The sequence below is a fragment of the Meleagris gallopavo genome, chromosome 7, assembly GCF_000146605.3.
Source record: "Meleagris gallopavo isolate NT-WF06-2002-E0010 breed Aviagen turkey brand Nicholas breeding stock chromosome 7, Turkey_5.1, whole genome shotgun sequence".
Classification (NCBI taxonomy): Eukaryota; Metazoa; Chordata; class Aves; order Galliformes; family Phasianidae; genus Meleagris; species Meleagris gallopavo.
Window position 1 is genome coordinate 6,503,597 of NC_015017.2, and position 21,088 is coordinate 6,524,684.

At 36.8% G+C, this 21,088-nt stretch overlaps 1 protein-coding gene across 7 annotated transcripts in view; it reads left to right on the forward strand.

Annotated features, from left to right (window-relative positions):
* GULP1 (GULP PTB domain containing engulfment adaptor 1) overlaps positions 1 to 21,088 on the forward strand; it is a 123,221-nt gene that overhangs the window by 50,145 nt on the left and 51,988 nt on the right. For all 7 annotated transcript variants that reach the window (XM_031554133.1, XM_031554134.1, XM_031554131.1 and 4 more), the window contains exon 3: positions 5,151 to 5,212. In XM_031554133.1, the coding sequence (XP_031409993.1) occupies positions 5,151 to 5,212 (62 nt within the window). The remainder of the gene's footprint in view (positions 1 to 5,150; positions 5,213 to 21,088) is intronic.

Consider the following 21,088-nt stretch of genomic DNA (forward strand, 5'->3'; position numbering starts at 1 on the left):
ACTTTCATTTTGTAACCATGCCAACAAGCATTGCTATGACATCATTTCACTGTTTCAGTAATCAGCTATTTAAAATGATTCATAAGGTTTAAATATTAAAACAGAAGGACATTGAGAGGCTAAACATTCTGCAAAGCTCGTTAAGTTTTGGGAAGATACGGCTTCAGTGTCTTGTCAAAGAGTAGCTATGTCTCCAAAGAATTTTTTTTAGAAAAACAAAGGAAAAAAAAAGCAAGAAAAAACAGCTAATTATTATGGAATTATGTATATCAAGTGTCATTTCCATTTACATATTTGGGACAGAATTTGACTTATTTCTGTTAAATCGTATTAACCTGATCATAATTTTAATAATTAACTTCTACTTGAATATATAGATCCTCTGCAAGTTGAGGTGAATGCCCTAGCTGAATTTCTGATTGTAGGTAGGCTTATTTGCAGTGTTTAAATACTGCATTCATATCAAAACTTGGGTCACAGATATCACGTCTTATGGTTCAGTGTTTCAGTTAGCTGTCTGTGTGGATTTCGTAAGTGGCTCGGCGAGCTGGCAATTGTATATTGCTGTTCATAGTAGTGTATATTATACTGTGAAGATGTTCTTTATCGATACAAAGACAGGTACCCTAGATAATATGAAAAAATCTGATACGTATATACACGTGTAAGTAGGCTGCTTGTTCCTTGAATCGGTATTGCACAGATGTAGCAATGATCTTGTGGGATTTTCTCTTCTTTGGGAGACTGCAGGAGACTTGAAATTTGTATAAGATCTTTCCCTTCATAGCAAGTTTCATAAAGCAGAACGGAAAGACGGTTCCAATACTTATTCTCTTCTGCTGCTTAATATCCACTGATGTCAAATAGATTTTGATTCTTAAAGGATTAAGGTATTAGTTTCTACTTTCTAGGTGGGATTGTATTTTCACTGAGGTACTAAAAATACGTTCAAACCAGAGTCTTCCTCTGTTGCATTAACTTGAATGGCCACTTGGGCTTACATTTGATAAATATATGGAAGCTGAGTTAAGCGGAGCTATGTGTAGCATCCATGATGAGTCAGGGATTTAGAGAACCTTAACTAAACTAGCACTACTAAGCACTGTTTTGCAGTTTAGTATTATAGACGAGTTCGCTTACATCTCCCTGCAAAATTCTTTCTACAATACTTACGCATTAAGTAATGCATGAAGAAACCTATATCTGTGAGAGCAATTTCTTGGCACTGTTACTACTTTTCTTTTTGCTAGATAAATGGTGAGTTGTATTGTTACTTAACCTAACGTTCTTCTCTAATAAGTGCAGCACAGTTCATCAGGGTACTTCATGAAGTCTCTGGGTCTATCGACTTCAGTGTGGGGTTTGTCTGCACATTCTCCTTCTGGTCTCTTAATGCCACCAAGGCCACAAAGTGCCTCTTTCTTCTAGACAGTGTGACAAGCTAGTACTTCACATGGATTCAGATTGTGAAGTCTTATCCCCTTTATGGTAGAAAGGGATTGGTGTGATTCAGCAGGGCTACAGAGGAATGAATTGCCAATGCAATCACATCTATCAAATGATTCATCTTCCAAATGTTAGTTTTAGGCAGCTTTCCCGCTGGCAGAGGGCAAAACCCAAGAAACTCTTACGGCAATCAAATCCTCTTAAAATCTAGATCAGGTGCTGTCCTGCTGCTACAGGACATCCATCTCTTTAAGTCTGTGCTGCACAGCAAGCATGTAATATGATTGCAAAACACTCGCATATGGGCATACAGGGTTACTGGCTCTCTTTAAGCAGTGCTGTGGCTTACTCTGCTGTTGTGTTGTGAACAGCGTACGTTCTTCCCGTCTTTTGCTAACACAGTGGTACTGTGTTAGTCAAAACCACCACGTACTCAGCATTTTGCCTCCTAGCATCTCTCATGCTTCATTCCAGTTAAATTCTGTTTATGCTTTAATGGTTTTTGGATGGCCCAAAGTCACAATTCTCAAAAGAAAACACACAAGTTAGGCACTTAAGTCAACTTAAATGTAAATGTTAATGCAACATAGGTTGATAGCTTCAGACAAAGTCAGGAAGAGCTGTGGTTTTCACCAGGTGAAATAATTGTAGTTTTCACTTTCTACCTCAGTTGCGTACCATGCATGCCTGTGTCAGTGTTTGTTTTGTCTAGGTTTTGGTCTTTTCTTTAGAACTTGCTGTTTTATTTATCTGTTAAATGTCTAGAAATCTTGCTTCTATTGAATTAATAAAATCATAATGTGAGCAGTACTTTGCATTTCATTGTAGGATTTCCTATTATGTTTGTTGCTTAAAAATGAATAACTACTAAACCATGGTAACCCATTTTAATTTAATTTGAATAGCGAGGAATTGTACAATCAGCAACCACACTTAAATCAGCTGTTTAAAAGAACACTGGTTTTATGGGTTTTCTTTTTCTGTAGTATTCTGGTCAGTTGGTTGCAAAATGCCTGAAATTTGGTATTTGGAAGGGCTATGAGAAATGAAGCTTAGTAGTAGTTCAGACAAATACTGAAAAATAGAGGCGTAAGACCAAAATCAGAGCTTAGAGCTCAAAGAGAAATGCTGTTAACAAACCTCTGTAACATCTGCTCTCTTATATATTTTTTCTATCAATGTGGATTTTGCTTCACATAGATTCTGTTTGATGTCAAGAGATGTTTCAAAAATGCCACTAGCCTGTGACTGTTGCCTGCCCCTAGGAAATGGGCTTCAACATCTATAGAATACATACTGCCTGGATCACGCTGTCTGCAGACCTGCATGTGGGTGTTGGAAACACTACTTGCTGGCTTGTTTTAATTAATGTCATGAATCTCATAAAATCCAGGTAGCTTTTTGGTACCCGGCAAAGTTAATGATTTCCTTTTGAGTGAACAGAACCTGCCTGTATCGCTTCTCTTAATTAAGTGTGCCCACAGTACTGAAAACTTCCTAGCAGCGTTATCCCTTGCTGCAGACCATATAGTACACAGGTGGGCAACTGACAGAAATGCTTCAGGAAAAGTTTTGTGCCTAGTGATAATAATAGAAAGATTACCAGCAGCTTAACTGAGACAAGTATTTCCAGCTCGGCTCCTAAATTCAATTATGTCATTTTTCTGGGTTTGAACTGTGTCATTCGTGAGATGGGAAGAAGGGAGGAGGAAACAATTTTTTTAAAACAGCTCTTAGTTTTCCTGGTACATGCTTAGTCAATTTAGTCTTTCGAAGCTGCAGTACTATTGCTTGTTTGTGCTTGTAGTACACTGTAGGGTGGTTGGCTTTAGTTCTTTAAGAGATTCAATATTTTATTTTGGAGCGTATTTTGCTAGGTTTTTCTCGACAAATTCATAAGTATGCCAATATGCTGATGAAGCTAGTGAACAGCTGATGTGGAAGGAAGGAGTAAATAAAACATTGGTATTAGCGGTGTGAATGCATAATTGAGAGCTTAACTTTCCACTGGGCATGTCTCTCCTCTGCTGTGATAAGCAGTATGGGGCAGAGGGTGGGCCTGTCCCCTCACCATGGGCCTTCTGGTGAAGACTTAACAGTAGCCTGCTTCCTGCCTTTCAGCTCTTGACAGTCCTGTTCATGGAGCCCGTGGTTAGCTTTTGGCTGTTAGGCTATATTCCCATGCTCCTTTTTCACACCACCTTCATTCCTTTTTCGCTTGTGGATCGTGTCAGCTTCTGGTGTTGTAATTGAAATGGAGACCAGGCTTCAGTTCTTAGAATGTTCTGGAACTCAGCAGGTACTTGGTTTGCACGGCAGTCGCAAGGCACGCTTGAAAGGAATTACAGTTGCTGCAGCGTGTAGCTGTACTTCTGCATGCCTCTGAGCAGAGAAATCCTGCTTCCTTAATTAAGAAGTGATAATATCTCTCTTGAGTAACACATCTGAACCCACTCATCTACAAGGAGATTGGCTTAAAGATAAAAATGTCTTTCAGCTTTGCAGTTTTGATTCGATGACTGTGGTGAATATCTTGTCTAACAGTCTTTTTGCTTCCTTATATCCAAATGATTGTTCAATTGCTTTAGTGTCAATTAATGTCACAGCTTTTGCTCCTAATCAGTTTGAAGTGGTCTAGGTTTTACCGTTCTTATGCATAGCTAATAAAGAAGTAATTGCCGTAACTCCGGCTCCTGTTAAGACAATGAGAATTGTATGTGAACATTCAAGGGAAAAGTTTTGCTTTAAGCTATTATCCTGTTACTTAATGAAGTTACAGATCTGTGACTTGAATTCATGCTAATTAAAACAAGAGTTGTGTCATGTTAGAAATACTACTCAATATCAAAAAGCATGGGATATAAAATACTACTCAGTGACAGATTCTCTCTTGTAGTTGGTGATACAGTTCATTACTTTCAAATTTGCGTGTTTTTCCTTAAATTGGGAAAAAAAATATTCTACATTTTTGATAAAAACTTTGTTTTTCTAACGTTAATATTCATCCTGAATTATTAGAATACTCTAAACTGGAAGCAAAATATATTTAGCTAATAATAAAGTCATGATGTCACCATATTATATGTGCAGTGGGAAAAGTAAGACAGTGGCACAGTTCTGTGATGCAAAAATCATCAAAAGAAAAGTAAGCTATTATTTAGAATATATAACGAAAGATTGAACAAGTTCTAACCTTCTGAATCAGTTACTACAAGCTGACTACTTCTGTTTTCTTATAGGAAGATTAAGGTTTCATTTCTATTTTCCCTGTAATATTTTGTTCAGAAATAATTTCCTTAGTCCCTTTAACGTGTTGGTAATCACGTTAAAGTCAAAACACAACAAAACATCATTAGAAGTGCAAGATGTGGTTAGTGCTTTAAATAATAGGATGCAGGGAATATTGATGTTGAGAAGCAGAAGCAGCAAACTTCCTTAGAGCAACAAATTGAAGGGGAGGAGTTGGAATGCTGATGGTGAATAAATTCAATTAAATGAGGAATGTGTCCAAGAGAAGTAATGAGGTTCTTTCATGTAAATGGGAAGCTGAAAAAAAAGTTTACATCTAGCCCCAGTAACTACTTCAGACAGATGCAAATGTGAGCATAATTAGTACTGTTGATGCTTTTCACATAGGTATTATTATAGGTTAATTAACAATTGAATAACCTATTCAGTGCTTCTTTTATTTTGCTTTTCTGTAGACAAAACATGGATGCACACTCCTGAAGCCTTATCAAAGCATTATATTCCCTATAATGCAAAGGTAAGAATATATGAAGTTATTTTCTCTTCTTACCTTTAAAACACAGTGCATTCTATCTTGCTTTTCATTTAAAAACTGCAGAGACATGGAGTAGTCAAATAGCAAGGAAAAACTTAGTAAGTAAAAGTCTATTTTGTAGATGAATTGTCTCTATTTCTTAAATAGTAGTCAGATGATTCTGTTTCTGTCTTAAATGTTAGAGTTTGTAGAAAGCAAACTAGTGTTTCTCTTCTGCTTGATCCTGTTTGCTTTTAGTGGATGCCAAATGGATGGAAATTCTGACTGCAAAGGAATTTAATATCAAACTGCTTTCTTACAGTGTGTAAAAATTAAAATTAATAGCACAAGATTCTTTTGAACAATAGCAAAGACACTGAGTAACAATCCTATCTGCTGGATGCATTGAAGTGTCAAATGCTTTCAGAATATGGTAGAATAATAATGCAATTTTTGCGCAGAAAAATCACACGTCTTATTCAAATGTTCATTTATATCAGCTACACTGAAGTTCTGTAATGGTATTTTAATTAGCTTAATGACTTTTGTTCACAGGAAATGCATTTTTCCAAAATAATTTTAAAATATGGTCTGCTAAAAGGAGTTGGGAATATATGCTATCCATTATAACTAGGGCGAAGTGAGTTATTACTCGTCATTTTACTGGGAATATATTGCAGTAGGATTGCACCATGTTCTGTTCTGGATCGAGTTATCTATTATCAATTATCCCGTAATTGTTTGGGGTTTTAACATTGAGTTTTTAACATAAAATGGAGAGCAACTTCACAGAGCAGAAACCAGTTTCTTATAGTGGCATTCCCCACTGTCACATATGCAATTTTTTTGTGCTTAGCATTACCACTCAGTGACCAAACATCCATAGTGGAAATTTGAATCTCATTCTGTTAGTTGCCAGGTGAACATGTTTTTATTCTGTGTGCTCTCGACCTGTGTTTTTGACCAAAGAGTGTATTACCAGATGTATTGCAATTTAGCTGGATAGCCTTGCCAGATAGCTTGGCTTTTATATTAAGCTTTTTGAGAGCAAGGAATACATGCCAAGGGTAGTGCACCATCTGTTTTAAGAGCAAGTTGAAACTACGAATTGTATTAATGCACTGAAGTTGCTTCATTTGTGGTCGTCTTTATTAGGAAGAGTTCTCTCTCACCTTCCTTGTCTTGTTGCCGTTCTTAATAGAATATGTTATAAATAGGAGTAATTACACGTATGGAGAAGAAAAATTCAGAATAAAGATGATAGTGGTGGAGTGCTGCTAACTGTAGAAAGCAGTGTCAGTAACTACCCTGGCAGAGGAAAAGGAATGGGAAATTCCTTTTCAAATGAAGTCCACTGTATTTAGGTTAATAAAGGCCCCAGTATGTTCTGGGTTCAATGTTTGTTCATTGTTGGTTCAGACATCATGGGGAGTCCTGCGCTGTTGTCTTTGAGCTCTGTTAGAATGCTTGTGGAGAGCTCTAGTATACAACATTGTATTTTTTTAAAGGTGACTTTTTTATCTCTTTACTTTAAATGAGGTTTACACATCAATCCTCAAGCGCAGGTGTTTTTGTCAAATTTTGCAATTTATTTTTGCTTAAAAGAAATCAATGGTTATATTAATATATACCATTTGAGTTCGGTAATGTCTTGATTTTTTTTAACTAATATGTCCACTGATTGCATACCTTGGAACTAGATCATGAAATAATGATTAAAAACTCAGGCAGCATCTATAAAGCAAAACTGAGGACAGGTGGTAGGTTTTTCTTTTGTTTTTACAAATGGTAATAGTTGTTTTTCCCTGTCCAATTCTTTAACGTTGTATCCATACAGCTTTTTTATTTATTGGGTAGAAATGACAGTGCTTTTCCATCTGATTTCTTTCAGAAGATAATTATGTGAGTGAAGAATAATAAAGATGACAAGTTCAGAAAATCAAATTTAGTTGATGAAAAGCAATACTGGAGGTGTTCTTTTATTCTGAGGGCAAGTGAGCTTTGTTCTGCTGCGTAGTTTCTTGAATACAAATTACATAGGAGGAAAAATAACATTTTTTGTTCTTGATTAAGTACAAAAAGCTAATCTTCTGTGATAATCAGAAAACGATACTAAAAAAGAAAAATCTAGAAAAGGTGCGGTTTTGTTTCTTTACTTGATTCCTTAGACATTCTCCTAAGAATCAGTGAAATCCTGTTGATAAAAATGCAGTCCATGTGTTAAGTGCTGACTTACGAAGAACAATTCTAATCAAAGCAATTGAATGTTAAAAGCCACTTGCAATACTACAGAATTGTTCTCTTTTGTACAAACTGGAGAAGTATCCAGGGTTGTTTCTTCTGCTGATAAAATCCAGGATACACAGGTTTCATAAGAAACACCCTTAAACAGGAAATGAGTCCTGAATCTTGCTGTCTTTGTGACCATATCCACTTCTCGTGGCATTTGTTTTGCAGAAATGTCCTGCTTTCCAGGGTGGTTTGAATACAGCATGACTTAATGAGGGACTTGGAGTGTTAATTTCATTAGGGATGTTTGAGTGGGTTACATATTAGTATGGAGGTGTAATGTGGGCCTACTGAAGTGACAGTTTTGCAATCCATTGCTTTGTGAGCTCCAATTGCTCATACATACAATGCTTTGAAAACGTACTGGTTACACAGCTGTTCTTACCTTTCAAAAAATGCACTTATGATCTTGTTAGTAACAGCCCCATTGTAAAATATGGAGGCATAGGACTCATTTAGGTGTAACAGCACAGGAGTTTTCACCTAATAAAAGCTATTTGTTATCAAGGCATGCAATTAAATAACTCAAACTGAAATTTCTATTTTTTTTTTTTCCTGTAATGCTCCTAAGAAAGAACAGATGGGTGCATTATGTTTCTGTACTGTGGAGAAAAAAAAAAAAGCTCTTTTGCTCTGTTAATTCTCTTGCCTTTTGGCCATTTTTTTCTCTAAAACCAAGTGTGATCAAAGTGAACCTGACTGCAGCCTTGGGGGGAAAAAAAAATGGACTGATGGTTGTCATCACATAACTGATACTGCCCTGAGGGATGTGTTTCTACTAAGCCGCTGCTCTAAACAGCAAGAATTTTAGTATATCTCATTGTAGTAAATTACATATATTCTTCCAAGATTCTCCTCATGGTCACTTGACTATTTTTTGGTTTGCATCAAATTTCTACATGCACATCTATCCATTTTGCGGATTATAGGTTCTGCTTTGTAAGTCTAGTGTTTATGCTGGCTTCTAGCAGCCTACAGAGCCAGTAGCTTTGACCTTTCACAAGACCTGGAAAGTTGCTATTTTGTGTAGCAATATGCCATGTTAAACCCTTTGCAGTTTATTTTAACAAGTGATAAGGTGGCTTTATAGTATCTAGGCTTTTGTTCTCCTAGTGCTTACTTGAGGCTTATTTTAAAACATCACATGTTGTTCTGGATGCTCCCCTTGTAGGAGCATCTTGAAAATTAGCATCTGTCTAGCCTGCTGAAAAAGTTAGCCCTGTTGCTAATTATCCAAACCTAAGTGGATACGAGATCTCATGATCATTGCAGACTTCTTTCCAAACATGTAAACATCCCTTTATGTAAGGGATGTACCTTAGTTCTGGTGTGTGCCCATTAGGTGGAGCAACCCTCTGTGCATCGGTGCTGTAATAAAGAATGCCTGCTTCTTTGTTACATCAGCTTTAAGGAGTGTTATTTGAGCTGGGGTTTGCCTGATGCCAGATACACAAACGATTCCAGATGAAGTTTAAGTTGGAGACTTGGAAGATTTGAAGACAATTGATATCGCAGATACTTAATTACTAATTTCTCAAACTTTCTTTATTAAACATTCAAAAATAGCAGAGAATATTTTTCTGGAGAAAGAATTTTAAGTGAAAAGTACGCTGTTCTTCAAGTGTGCTGCTGTACAGTAAAGTACCAGGCAGGGCTCTTGGTGTCCTGCCTTTGAATATCTGTATCATTTGTGTACTCTGTGATCAAAAGCATATTGTCGTGACATAAACTGCACTTCTGCTACCAAGTGATGGAGCTGTACTAACAAATTCTCCTTTTTCCCTCAGCGAGCATTTTGCAGAATGATGGTGTGTCAGTAAAAGTAATTATGAAAGAATATCAAAAAAGTCTACTTAAATTTGTATGGGGAAATTAGATGTAGCAAAATACTCCATACAGAACAGCAAAGTGTTGCAAATTAAAAACTAATGAAAAATAAGAGGGCATTATAGGAAATGATTTATTTTTCCTGCATTGAATTTATTACAATTAATAAGTGAATTTAAATTAACTTTCACTAGTCTCAAAATGCCTTGGATATAATCATAATAAATGTGTTTAACCGCAAGAATAATGAGTATTATGAAAATATTCCAGTGAATATGAAAACAGCAAACGATAATTTTATAAGTAAATGTGAATTTGAATTACTTAGTTAATTCTGGTATGTTGCAGTCATTGAACTTAGGGCTTATTATTCTAGGGCTGGAATAAGCATGTAAATAAAGCATCTGAAGACTGAAAGGGATAATCTCAGAAGACTTCTCTGACTTGGGGAAAGGAAACTGTTCCATTTTACTTACAAGTTGACACTCTAAAGAGAATGGTAGGAGATGAACTTGCTGTATCCACAAATACTCTACAGAAGAGATGTCTGTGAGACAGGAGGGTTGTATGTAAACTTCCAGCAGCAAAAAGCATTATCCCCTGTAGGTATCTTCACAAGGGGAGTTGCATGTGAGTATCGAGCACTGAGCAGTTGCAGTTGCTCGTTTTAGTCAATGTGAAAACAGAATGTTTTGGTTTCCTTAGAACCTTCACAGTTATCAAGATCCTCAGAAGGCTCTGTGAGATAGAGGGCTTTTGGAATTAATTCTGTGGTATGCCTTGCCCGAGATTACTCCGCCAGTTTGTAAAGGGACAAGTATTACATCTGCATCTCTTGAACCTCAGTCTAGTCTTCGGAGTGCAGAACCAGACCTTAACTCCTGTCAGTACAGTATTGCTGTACCATAATGCAAGTTGAATGGTTTTTTAGACAGCTGTAGACCTCTATCTGCATCTGAATGCATAGAGGTTCAAAGCTGCATGAGGAATGCATGCTGTGAATGGTTGAGTAGCTCTCAGTGCCCAGCACGTGTAAGCATGTCAAGGCCATCTGCAGGAATTAGTGGGCATATGCCTTATCGTGTCTGTTTATCTCCACTTAGGTGTTTGTGTTTTGCATTCACTTCGGTTTGTCCGGTGGCTTTGAAAAATGTGACCTTTATAATTAGGGTACCAATATCTTGTAAAACTAAGTACTGGCTGAGGGATTTATAAAAAATTAGAAGAGCACCTCTGTGATTTTAATGTCTATGGCCTCTTTCCAGTGTCTGTTCCCTCTAGTTACACGTGAAATACCCAGCTACACAGCCTCAGACTCTGCAGATCACTCTTCTTCCCTAAACAATGTCTCACTTCTAGGGAGGACTGATGTTTGTAACTTTATGAGCAATTTCATTTTTTCTTTCTTAAGGTCCGTTTCTGCACGTAGCTTCCATAAAGAGCTTTAGGTTTTATTGAAGCTCCCAATAAGCCATGCTTAAATGAAGTATCTCTCTTAAAGCATATAGATTAGAGAGAATATTTTGATCCAAGAAGTTGAAATTAGCCAAGCTGGTAAACACTTGTTGGAGCTGAGAGGATGAGAAGTGTTTTGAATGTTGCAGTAAAATTATAGTGCTAATGCTACGGTGTAACAAATGAATAGGAAGATGAATAAATATTTGTACAGAAAGCAGGGACGGGATTCATAAAAGCGCTTTACCTAACTCGTGATTTACAAATACTTCAGCTAATTTTATACCAAAGTGAACTAAAGTCAGTGTAGGAGCCTTATACATTTTTTGGTTGTGTCCTTTCAAGTCTTTTGTGTTAATGGCTAGGCTGTACAGTAAGAGGGCTGCTAGCCTAGAAAGCAGCCTATGTGCTGCACCCGCCCTATAGCCAGACCTGGTGGGCCAGTTCCATCTGACTTCTCAGAGAAAAGAAAAAAGTGAAATTTGTAGAACTGTTTAAAATAATGTGTAATTTATTGTCTCAGATAAAACCTTCAGTAGATTTTAATTGCAGGAGTGGGGTCTACTCTTCAGAGCTCTCATCCTTTATCAGGTTCAGCTTATAATCTCTCGGACACTTAAATTGTCTAAGCATTGTATTACTTCAGTTATAAGTATGAAACAGATTTTTGATGCAAATAAGACACAGAAGCTATAATTTCTTGGCAAGAAAATAAAAAGTAGATCATAGCAATTAATAATAGTATATCCAACATAGGAACTGAGAGGCGTTTTAGGACCCTTTCTCTCTAATGTATTGTATTTATGGTTTGCTATAGTGAAGCAATCAAAAATCAAGTAATGTACCACAGTTTTGGAGTTGTTTTCTGGGGAGTTGGGACCAGATTTACTGTATATGCCACATGTTGTCTAATGCCTATGCTGTTTAGCACGTTAGCTGCTTGGTTATGGTCTTGTCCTCTCCTTCTGACTTTGCAAGCAGTCTAAGTTTCCATGTTCCTGTCAGGAAAACAGTATTTTTGGAAAAAATAATAATAAAAAAAAAGCCACAGCTTTAGATACATTCTCATAGGAAGTCTAAGGATCACGTATTTGTACTGTAGATGTATGTTAAAAACTATAATCTAGATCAAAAATAAAAAGCTGCAAGAGATTTAGTTCATTTTTAGATGCTGAAGCACAATTCTAGAAAGATTGAATGCCTTTTTCTTTAAATATTAGAGTTGCCTTTAGCTACAGTTACTTTAGTATTAAGATTTGCTTTGGCACTGAAATGTATGAATTGGGTTGGAAGAGACCTCTGGAGATCACTCGCATGATTCCTGCCTGGAGGAAAAAAAAAAAAGGCCTAACTTCAAAATCAGTGGGGCACTCCAGAGCTTTATACAGCTGAGCTTTAAATTCCTGCAAGGTCAGAGATGTACAACCTCTGTGCAACCTGTACTACTTAATCGTAGTCACTGTCAAGTTTGTTTCATTTGTTTCCAGTTGTAATTTCTTTCGCTGCAGCTTGTGGTTCTTTGTCTTACGCAGGAGTGCACGCATACTAGCCCTGCCAAGTTCAGGTTGAACAAGCACTGCCCTCTTAGCTTCTCACTGTAGTCTTTATTGTTTTCATAACTGTCTTGTTACGCCTAGATGCGATGTAAGTTTTGTTTTCTTAAATAATGGCTTATTGTTGCTTTATTTCATCTTGAGGTGCAGAGCTGCTGAAGCATGGAACACCCAGGATTTGTATGATTACAAAGGGCAGTTAATATCTGGGAAACTTTTTTCTGGCTCTAGGCTTTTTATATCCTTTTACTGGTTGAATCTCCCAGATATGTTGTTTATTTTGAGTAAATTGGAAAATTTGCAGCAGGAGATGACATAGAATTAATTTATTTAGTGCAGTCTGCAGTTAGGAAGACTTGTGCTGAGGGTGTGATGAACACCACAGTGGTTGTCAACACTATAGTATCTGAGAACTGCTGTTCTAGGTATGTTAGATCATAGAATCCTAGAATGGTGTAGGCTGGAGAGGACCTTAAAGATAATCTAGATCCAACCCTGCTGCTATGGTTAGGGTTGCCAACCATTAGATCAGGCTTCCCAGGACCCCATCTCCAGAGATGTGGCAAGGAAACCTGTTCCATTTCCTCACCACCCTACGAGTAAAAAATTTCTTCCTGAAGTTTAACTGAAATCTCCACTCTTTTTGTTTAAAGCCATTCCCCCTTATCATATCATCATCAGACTATGTAAAAGTCTGCCTCCCTTCTGCTTGTAAACTCCTTGCAAGTATTGGAAGGCCATAAGATCTCCTCAGAGTCTTTTCTTCTCCAAGCTAAACAAGCCAAACTGCCTCAATCTTTCTTCATAGAATAGATGCTCCAGACTTCTGATCATCTTTGTGGACCATTCTGGACCCTCTCCAACAACTCTGCATCCTTGTCTACTGCAGGCCTCGGTACAGGACACAGTACTCTGGGTGGGCCCTCACAAGAGCAGAGTCAAGGAGGGACAATCACCTCCCTCTCCCTGCTGACCATACCTCTTCTGATGCAGCCCAGAATACTGTTGGCTTTCTAGTTTTTAAGAGCAAACTGCTGGCTCATGCTTTTCATCCAGCAGAACCTCCAAGTTCTTCTGTACAGAGAGGATGTTTTCAATGAGTTCTTCTCCCAGATTGTATTCATACCTGGGATTGCCTTGACCCAAATGCAAAACGAACATTCTTGAGATTTTGTTGCATAAATAATAATTGCAATATTTATTCTATCAATTTTGGTGTAGAAGAGTTAGGAATATAGGACAGCTCGTCATTGAGATGTTAATCTAACAAGTTCTGGGAGTACAAGAATATATTTCTACATATGATATACAGAGAAAGCATGTGTAAGTTCTTTTATGGTAGTAGTAGCAACCCTCTTTCAGTAGCAGTTCCTCAAAATACGGCATCTACTATTGAATACAAAACATGAAACAGAAGTTTGAAAATACACTTTAAACATGAGTATATCACTACTTGTCCCATTAGCTGTCTCAGAGCTGAGCAGTTAGACTGTTGAGACAATGGCTCAAAATCCATATAACTTTGTAACAGCTCTTCTTCAAAGTGTTCTCTTACTCATTAGAAAAAAAATAACTGTTAATTATAGATCTTGACTACAGAAATATACTTGGAATGCTCAGTTCCTTGAGTTTCTCAGCACAGAAAAGAGCAGACATCACAGAGATAACAGGCACTGAAGTGACTCGAATGTCTGCCCAAGGCAACTGAACAACACTCAGGTTTGTCCAAATAAAATAAATTAAAATTAACAAAAGATGAAACAGTACAAGTATTGCAAGAAAAAGGAGAGAACTTTCAAAGGCCTTAAAGTCAGCAAAGTATGTACAAGTCTCTCTGCATCCTTTTTTTGTTCGTTCTCTGTTGCTGTATTTCTTTGCCTCTCCTTAAGTCTGCTTGAAACTACTAATTAGCCTTCTTAGTGTGACCTCCAGGGATTCTTTTTGCACAGTTAAATCCCCATGTGAGCTATCAGCTCTGAGAATGTGAAGTTTGCTTAAGCAGACTTTCTAGCCTCTGGACCATCAAGTGAATTGCAGTCTGGCACTAGAACTAATAGGCTGTAGACTTCAGACATCTGGATTATTGTATCTGTGGGCTAGGTGGCCTGTAGCTGTTTATGGATTGTTCTTGCTTTAAATTAAAATCAGGCCTGCGGGTGAATTAACTTCTCTTTTCATCTCCTGTTTTTACTTTTAACATAGCTGTGTATTTCTGTTTTCTCACCCTTTTCATGTATTTGTGGAGATGTTCCTTCTTACATCTACTCTTCACTAAAAAAGCATCAGGAAGTTCTCCCAAAATAAACTGGAAAATATAAATCATAGAAATAGAACTGGATCATGGAAAACATGAAATTGGCACAGCTTTCTGGACAGGAATGTCTGTAAAGGCATAGTCAATAACACCATGTCTTTAAAACTAAAATAAGACTATAGAAATGTGTCCAACAGCCAGGCAAAGCAGCGTGTAAAATTTATTCACCACTCTGAAAACAAAAGAACTTATGATGTCAATCTTCTCTATGAAGATTCGTCATAAAGAAACTACTGAACAAGTTGCGAGCTTCATTCTGTGACTTTATGAACTCTACCAGATTAATAATGTAAGCAGTCAATAGTGGATTCTGAACTGTATGGATGTTTGTCTCAGAAATGCCTCTATGTGTTCAGGAGGAGTAAAGCCCATCTTGCCATATATTAAAAAGCACACTGAACTCGGAACCTGAGAACGTTAGCTGCAGCGTACCAGAGGAACAGGTCACTGCCAAAAATCACATTTGCATGAACTAATTTGTGAAGATTTTAAATTTTTATTAGAAATTATTGGCTGCTAAGAGGGTGTGGGTGTTGGGCTACAGTGGTATAAACCTTTTTTTTTTCCTGCTTCATACTTTTTAATAGGCAACACTTAATTGTTGTTTTTTGTTTCCCTGAATCTTTAAGGAAACAAAATCTAGACAATTCCTGTAGCTTTACAAGTTGTTTTTCTTTTTCCTGTAATCTCTCTTAGAAGAGGAAAAATGGGGAAATGAAGACAAACATCAAATCTTGGTATGTGTAGAGCCAAGAATTTTATTGGAATAAATTATAATTTCTGTCATGAGCTAAAAATGTCCCTAAGGCATCCTTCTTATTGTTGCAGTAGTGCTTGTATGTTTTCGAAATGGGTTATCCTATAGAGAAGAGAGAAGCTACTTAGCAAATCACATTAATTGGAGCATTCAGCTGAAATTAGGTGGGATGGAAGTATTGTCTCTTGCAGAATACAGGATTATTGCTGAAAATCTGAAGTAAAAAATGTATGGGCTAAGTCAAAATTTAGAGGCGCTATCCAATGTGTTGGTATATGAGGCTTTGAGGAACTGCAAACTGTACTCAGAATGGAAAAGCATACGCCAAAACTGCACGTGCGTACTTAATGTTCCAAGCAGTTCTAAGAAATTGTAAACCAGGTAGGGTTATGGGAATTTTGACTTTGATTGTTTGGTCTTGTTTTTATTAACTGATGTCTGACGTAGTATGAGCAGCGCTGCTTTGAGTAGCGGTCAAGTGAATCCTCCTTGCTCCTTCCCCATGTATTTCAGGGGCTTGCAGTCCACCCCTTTGCGTAACAAGGACAGGGAGATGGAAAAGCTTCAGACTCAATCGCGTGTTTTCTGTTTACAAAATTTGATAGTACTCTGTTCATTCTGTAGTAGTTAAAGCTTTTTACTTGTGCTTATTATTAGAATGGTGTGCTTGAGGAAAAACGTGGTTCAATGTTTTACACTGATTTTTCTCAGTAGCGCTCAGAGGTACTAACAGAAATTGTACTGTGCATTTCCAAGAAGTTAACGTCATTTATTACTGAATCATGAATTCTTTGAAGCTAAGAGCTATCTTTGCATTGTTTTTGCAGCTCTAGAGTAGTGAGATGGACCCTCTAGGTGCTACCGTGATCAGTCAGATCAAAGTTCAGAATAAGAAAGCATCAGAGCACCTTGGTGCTAATGAGCTTAGTTCTCAGAATAATTAGGTAATAATGCAGACATGAGATGGGGGAGGGGGAGGAAAGGAAGGACTGAGTTAATACTAGACGTGCTCTGTATATTTGTCTCAAATCACTATTCTTAATTCAGATCTCAAATTCTGAATTCTATATCAGTTCCTAGAGCTCAAGACTAAATGTATTCTCAGTGTACTCTTATTAAAAATGTTTGTGGCTATTTTAAAGACTCTAAACCCTTATACAAAGTATTTTAAGATGCATCGTTTTCTTCTGTTAGACTTAGCTATAATGATTCAGAATAGATTAATTTTATAACTTTGTCACCAGAAGACAGGTCTTTTATTGAAAAGCATAATATTTTTTATGGAAAAAATGACAGCCGAGATTACAGTGTTGGATTAATTGCCATTGTAAAATAATTTATAAGGTACTTTCCAGCTCAGTTATGTTTTCTTTGAGTAGTTCGTTTGAGATGTTCGGCTCATTTACTGATTAATCTTCAAGTTAGCAGACGTCAAGGTCATGAAGACTGTGGATTATTTTCATACTCATGCTGACAGGATAAATCAGTCACTATTAAACATTTTTGTAGTTACTAAAATAATTTTCTAATTAAAAATCCTTTCCCTGTTATCTATATTGCAGAGAAGAAAAACATTTTTCTGTATTTAGACAATGATCTGCGAATTTGTTTCAAATAGCCGTGGGAATGGTGCATTTAGAAGGGAATGCTGTATTTTGAAATAAATAGCTCCAATCCTAGCTTTTTTTTTTTGAAAGACTATTTGTTACTGATACTCTTGAAGCTACTTAAGGCTAAGTGTCGAGTAATAGTGATCACTGTACATAGGTTTCCTAGCTAACTTCAATATGAGATCATGCAAAGAAAAGATTCTTTTCTAAGAAACAGGTGTATAGAACAACAATCAGCTCTGAGAAGAAAGCATTTAGGGTACAAGTAACAAAAAATGAAAAATGCAGTGCAGTTAAACTAATAAAGGAAAATCAGTGCTATCTTCACTGTTGCTTTTCTTTTTCAACAAGATACCCGATTCATTTAAAGATTTGTTTTCCTCAAGCTTCAAATTTAATGCAGTTTGGGAGGTCAAACTTATTACTCTGCTTTGTCACCTTTGTTTTCCTCTGTTCGAAGATTTTTTCCCTCTTGAGCTGCGCATCTGTGGGAGTTAACCTGATTTTAACATGGCTACCCCAGTGAATTATCCTCTGAAACTGGAGGGTGTTCTGTGACTGTAGTAACTCAGGTAGATGCTACAGATGTCATTTGAATAAGGTTAACTTTCAACATAGTAGATGTAACTTAGGAAATGGATGTTAGGAAAAGAGGAAAAAAAGGTATTTTTTAGTGGAAAATGTTGTGTTTTTTCCCCTTGCCTCCCTTCTGTCAAAATACTGCACGTGAATTTAATTTGTGTGCATTTATTTAAGCACATCTGTGTGAATTATTCGTGTGAGTATGAACTACACCTTACTATTGAGTTAGCTTTGTTCCCCATTGAAGTTGTTCTTCTCAGAAAGTGTTTGGTGCATTCTTTTTTCAAATATGACAGTTTTCAGTATCTGCTGTCAGAACTACTGTGTAGAAAATAAAAACAAAGCAACAGTGACAAAACCTAGCCAAAGCTAATTCTCACTTTAATATACCTTGTTATGCGTACCTCTGTTGTGTCCATTGCCTCCTACATGGACTATTTGTTATGCAAATTAGAATTATAGTATTAGAACACCAAGATCAGATAATCTATGGTAACAAAAGTTAAACAGATGTTCAGATTATGTTCAAAATATTGTCACATGAAATAATTTTTTTAAGCTTCCAGATGCTAAAATGAAAGCACAGCTCCATGTGTTCATTAGCCTTTTTCCAGAGTAGTTACTTTCTGGTGTAGTGCTTGTTCTCCATTTGGCAGCCAAGTGTTTCAGTGAAACAAGGATGAAAATAAGAGGAATTCATTGTCACCAGTGATACTGTGTAAGGCTAACAGCATCACAAGTCCTAAATTAGAGAACCTGCAATGTTCTTAAAATTGCCATCTTCGTATTTCAGATAAAGCTGGAAAAGAACTTCAATGAACTGAGAGTACTGGACAATAGTTTCTTGTTCCTCTTACTAAGACTGTGTTTGAATGAGAGTAATGTTCCTGACTGTAACTTTTTTGTTTTATCCCACAAGGAATTCCTGTTTCTGTGTTTATATCGTCGCTGCGTGTTGCCATGGTGAGAGCGTGATACTGCAACTTCAGCATTAGCATTTTAGTGAAGGACAAAAGAGGCAGAAATGAGTTTAGAGAAAAGTAAACTTTGTTCGCAACATGGAAAATGTGTATGGAATTCTGCTTTTTGTAAGATGTGAATATTTTTCAGTACTGGAAAAGTAACTTCAATACTTCTGTTTCTCTTATTAATGATTTAGACATTTATATATAAAAATCAATTACAATTTCTTCCACGTCTTTTAGAGTTGATTTATGTTGAGCAGTGGCTCTAATGATTTTTGTCTCTCAGTTCCAGACTGAAGAAATGATTGCCAGCTGAGCACTCAGAATTGCACAATCTCACCTTGAAAAAGCAGATGAAAACTATTTTTTCTCGTACGTGTTGTTTTGAAGGGAAAGAATGCGGAGCTTGTGTTTCTCCAAATGCTTTCCTAATGCTGAAATCATCTGAGAAATATCTCTGAAAGAACAACTGCTCTGTTAATGACCTAGTGACTCTTTACTCATGCAGCTCAGAGTTGCTCCTCCAGTTCAGCAGCCCTGCTTTAACGAAGTAGTGAGTTAATCCAAGTATTCCAAATTTTAGCTTCACCTTATTTATAAAGCAGATAGTTGCTGTCAGTCTAAAAACTAGGATTTGTTTGGTTATCAAATACCTCAAAACGTGTCTTGTTTCTTTTGTCAGCTCCGGTCAACTTTAATTATTCCTAGGGAGATTTTATTAGCCTGAACACTTGAAACAGTAACAGAATCAGCAGGACAGATGGAGCATGAGTATTGGAGGTTCAAGCTTTAACTTGCTTTATTTTGTGGAGGAAAAAAAAAAAACAAACTAGATTGCTTCTGGAATGCAAAGACATGGTCCAGTTAGAGGAACAGTGATGTTACAAAAACAATCAGATTGATACTTAGGGCAAAGCAGAGCCAGAAAGTAGGGCAGCAATTCTGCATGTTGTACTGGGGTGTTATGTTGATAACTCCTGAGGAAGTGGCTGTGAGAACACCAGTGTTCGGTATCTTCATTGTGCTGTTTTTTTAACGCTAGCTCTGTGCTAGAGTGTGAGCTTCTGTGCATTTTGGGTTTAGTGGGGTATTTTTGGGGCTGGGATGTGTTGCAGGGTGTACCTCCTCTATTAACTTTATGACAGTGATGAAATGAACTGCGATCAGAATTTGGGTAGGCTAGCAGTGTTATGTGAGTAGTAACAATGAAAACATTTCTTCACATTGCAGTGTAGTTTCCTCTAGACTGGCCTGTGTTGCTGCCCAGCATTCGCAGGGAATTAAGTAAGGATTAATGGAAAAGTGGTCTCCACGTTCTTAGGGTTGTAGCAGTTCATTTGACATCTTTGCAAAGGAATCTGTAAATGTAGACCTGTTTGTACTGCTTCGGTATACCTGAGTGGAATATAGGAACTGCTGAAGTAGTATTTTACTGTTGATTCGATTAAATCACTTAATTATTATTATCTCCTTTATGAAAAAAAGAAGAACAAGGAGTCACCTATGTCACATTAAGGCATACGTGCCCCCATCCCACAAGCCGTGTGGACAGCTAGTAACGTTGGCCCCACAAGAACATAAAAGTTTAACATTATTTTGTGGTTGTTTTTTTTTTGTTTTTTTTTTTCCAGCAGAACTCTTTATGAGTCAGTTGCACGTGGATTGGATATGGACTGAGTAGGTGATGATGCAATGCTGCAGAGGGCAGAGCACAGTGCAGTGTAAATCCACTTTCCATGTCCACCACATACAGTCAAATCAAAACTCACTTGTCTTATACTTGGCATCTGCCTGTACCCCTAGGCGTGTAAAACAAAATAATTGCTGACATTAATATAATAATATAAGAATACCAGCAAATGTATGTGCCTGTGAAGACATGTTTGTTTTCTTGTTAGGCAGACAGGTAAGTTTTCTTATTATTAACCTTGGGCTTGTTATTTCATAAAATATTTTAAGTTAATGTGCTCATGTTAAAAAGCATGTTCAAAAAAATAAGGTCAAACTTATTTTATGGAGATTTTTTGCCTCCTTTATTTCCTGTTTTAGTACAAAGTGTATATGAAAATAGAAATTCTATTACTTACATACATTAACTATATTGTGTTTTATATGTGACCCAAGACAATTCCCTTTCACTCAGTGCAGCCCTAGCAAGCCAAAAGGTTGGACACCTATATATTAAGGTACTTGAAAATATCTAGGATGTGGTGAAACAACAACAGTAAATATTGAGTGCTGAGTCTGACTTTATTACTTCCATTTTAAAAAAAAAAAGGACACTTGAGTCAAATCCAATTCCTGTGGTGCAGAACTAACTTTACTGTCTAATTATGGGCTTCTAAAGCTGAAAATCTGTCTGCTTTTTTTTTTTTATTGCATTCTTCTGAAGCTGAACATGTGAAGTTTGAAATAGTGAATATGAATTAGTGTAGGTGGATTCCTTTAGTCAAGGTAGAGTTTTCTAGAAACAAGAAGAGATGATGGTAATACTTCTTCCCTGGCAGTAATCCACTCAAGAAGACAA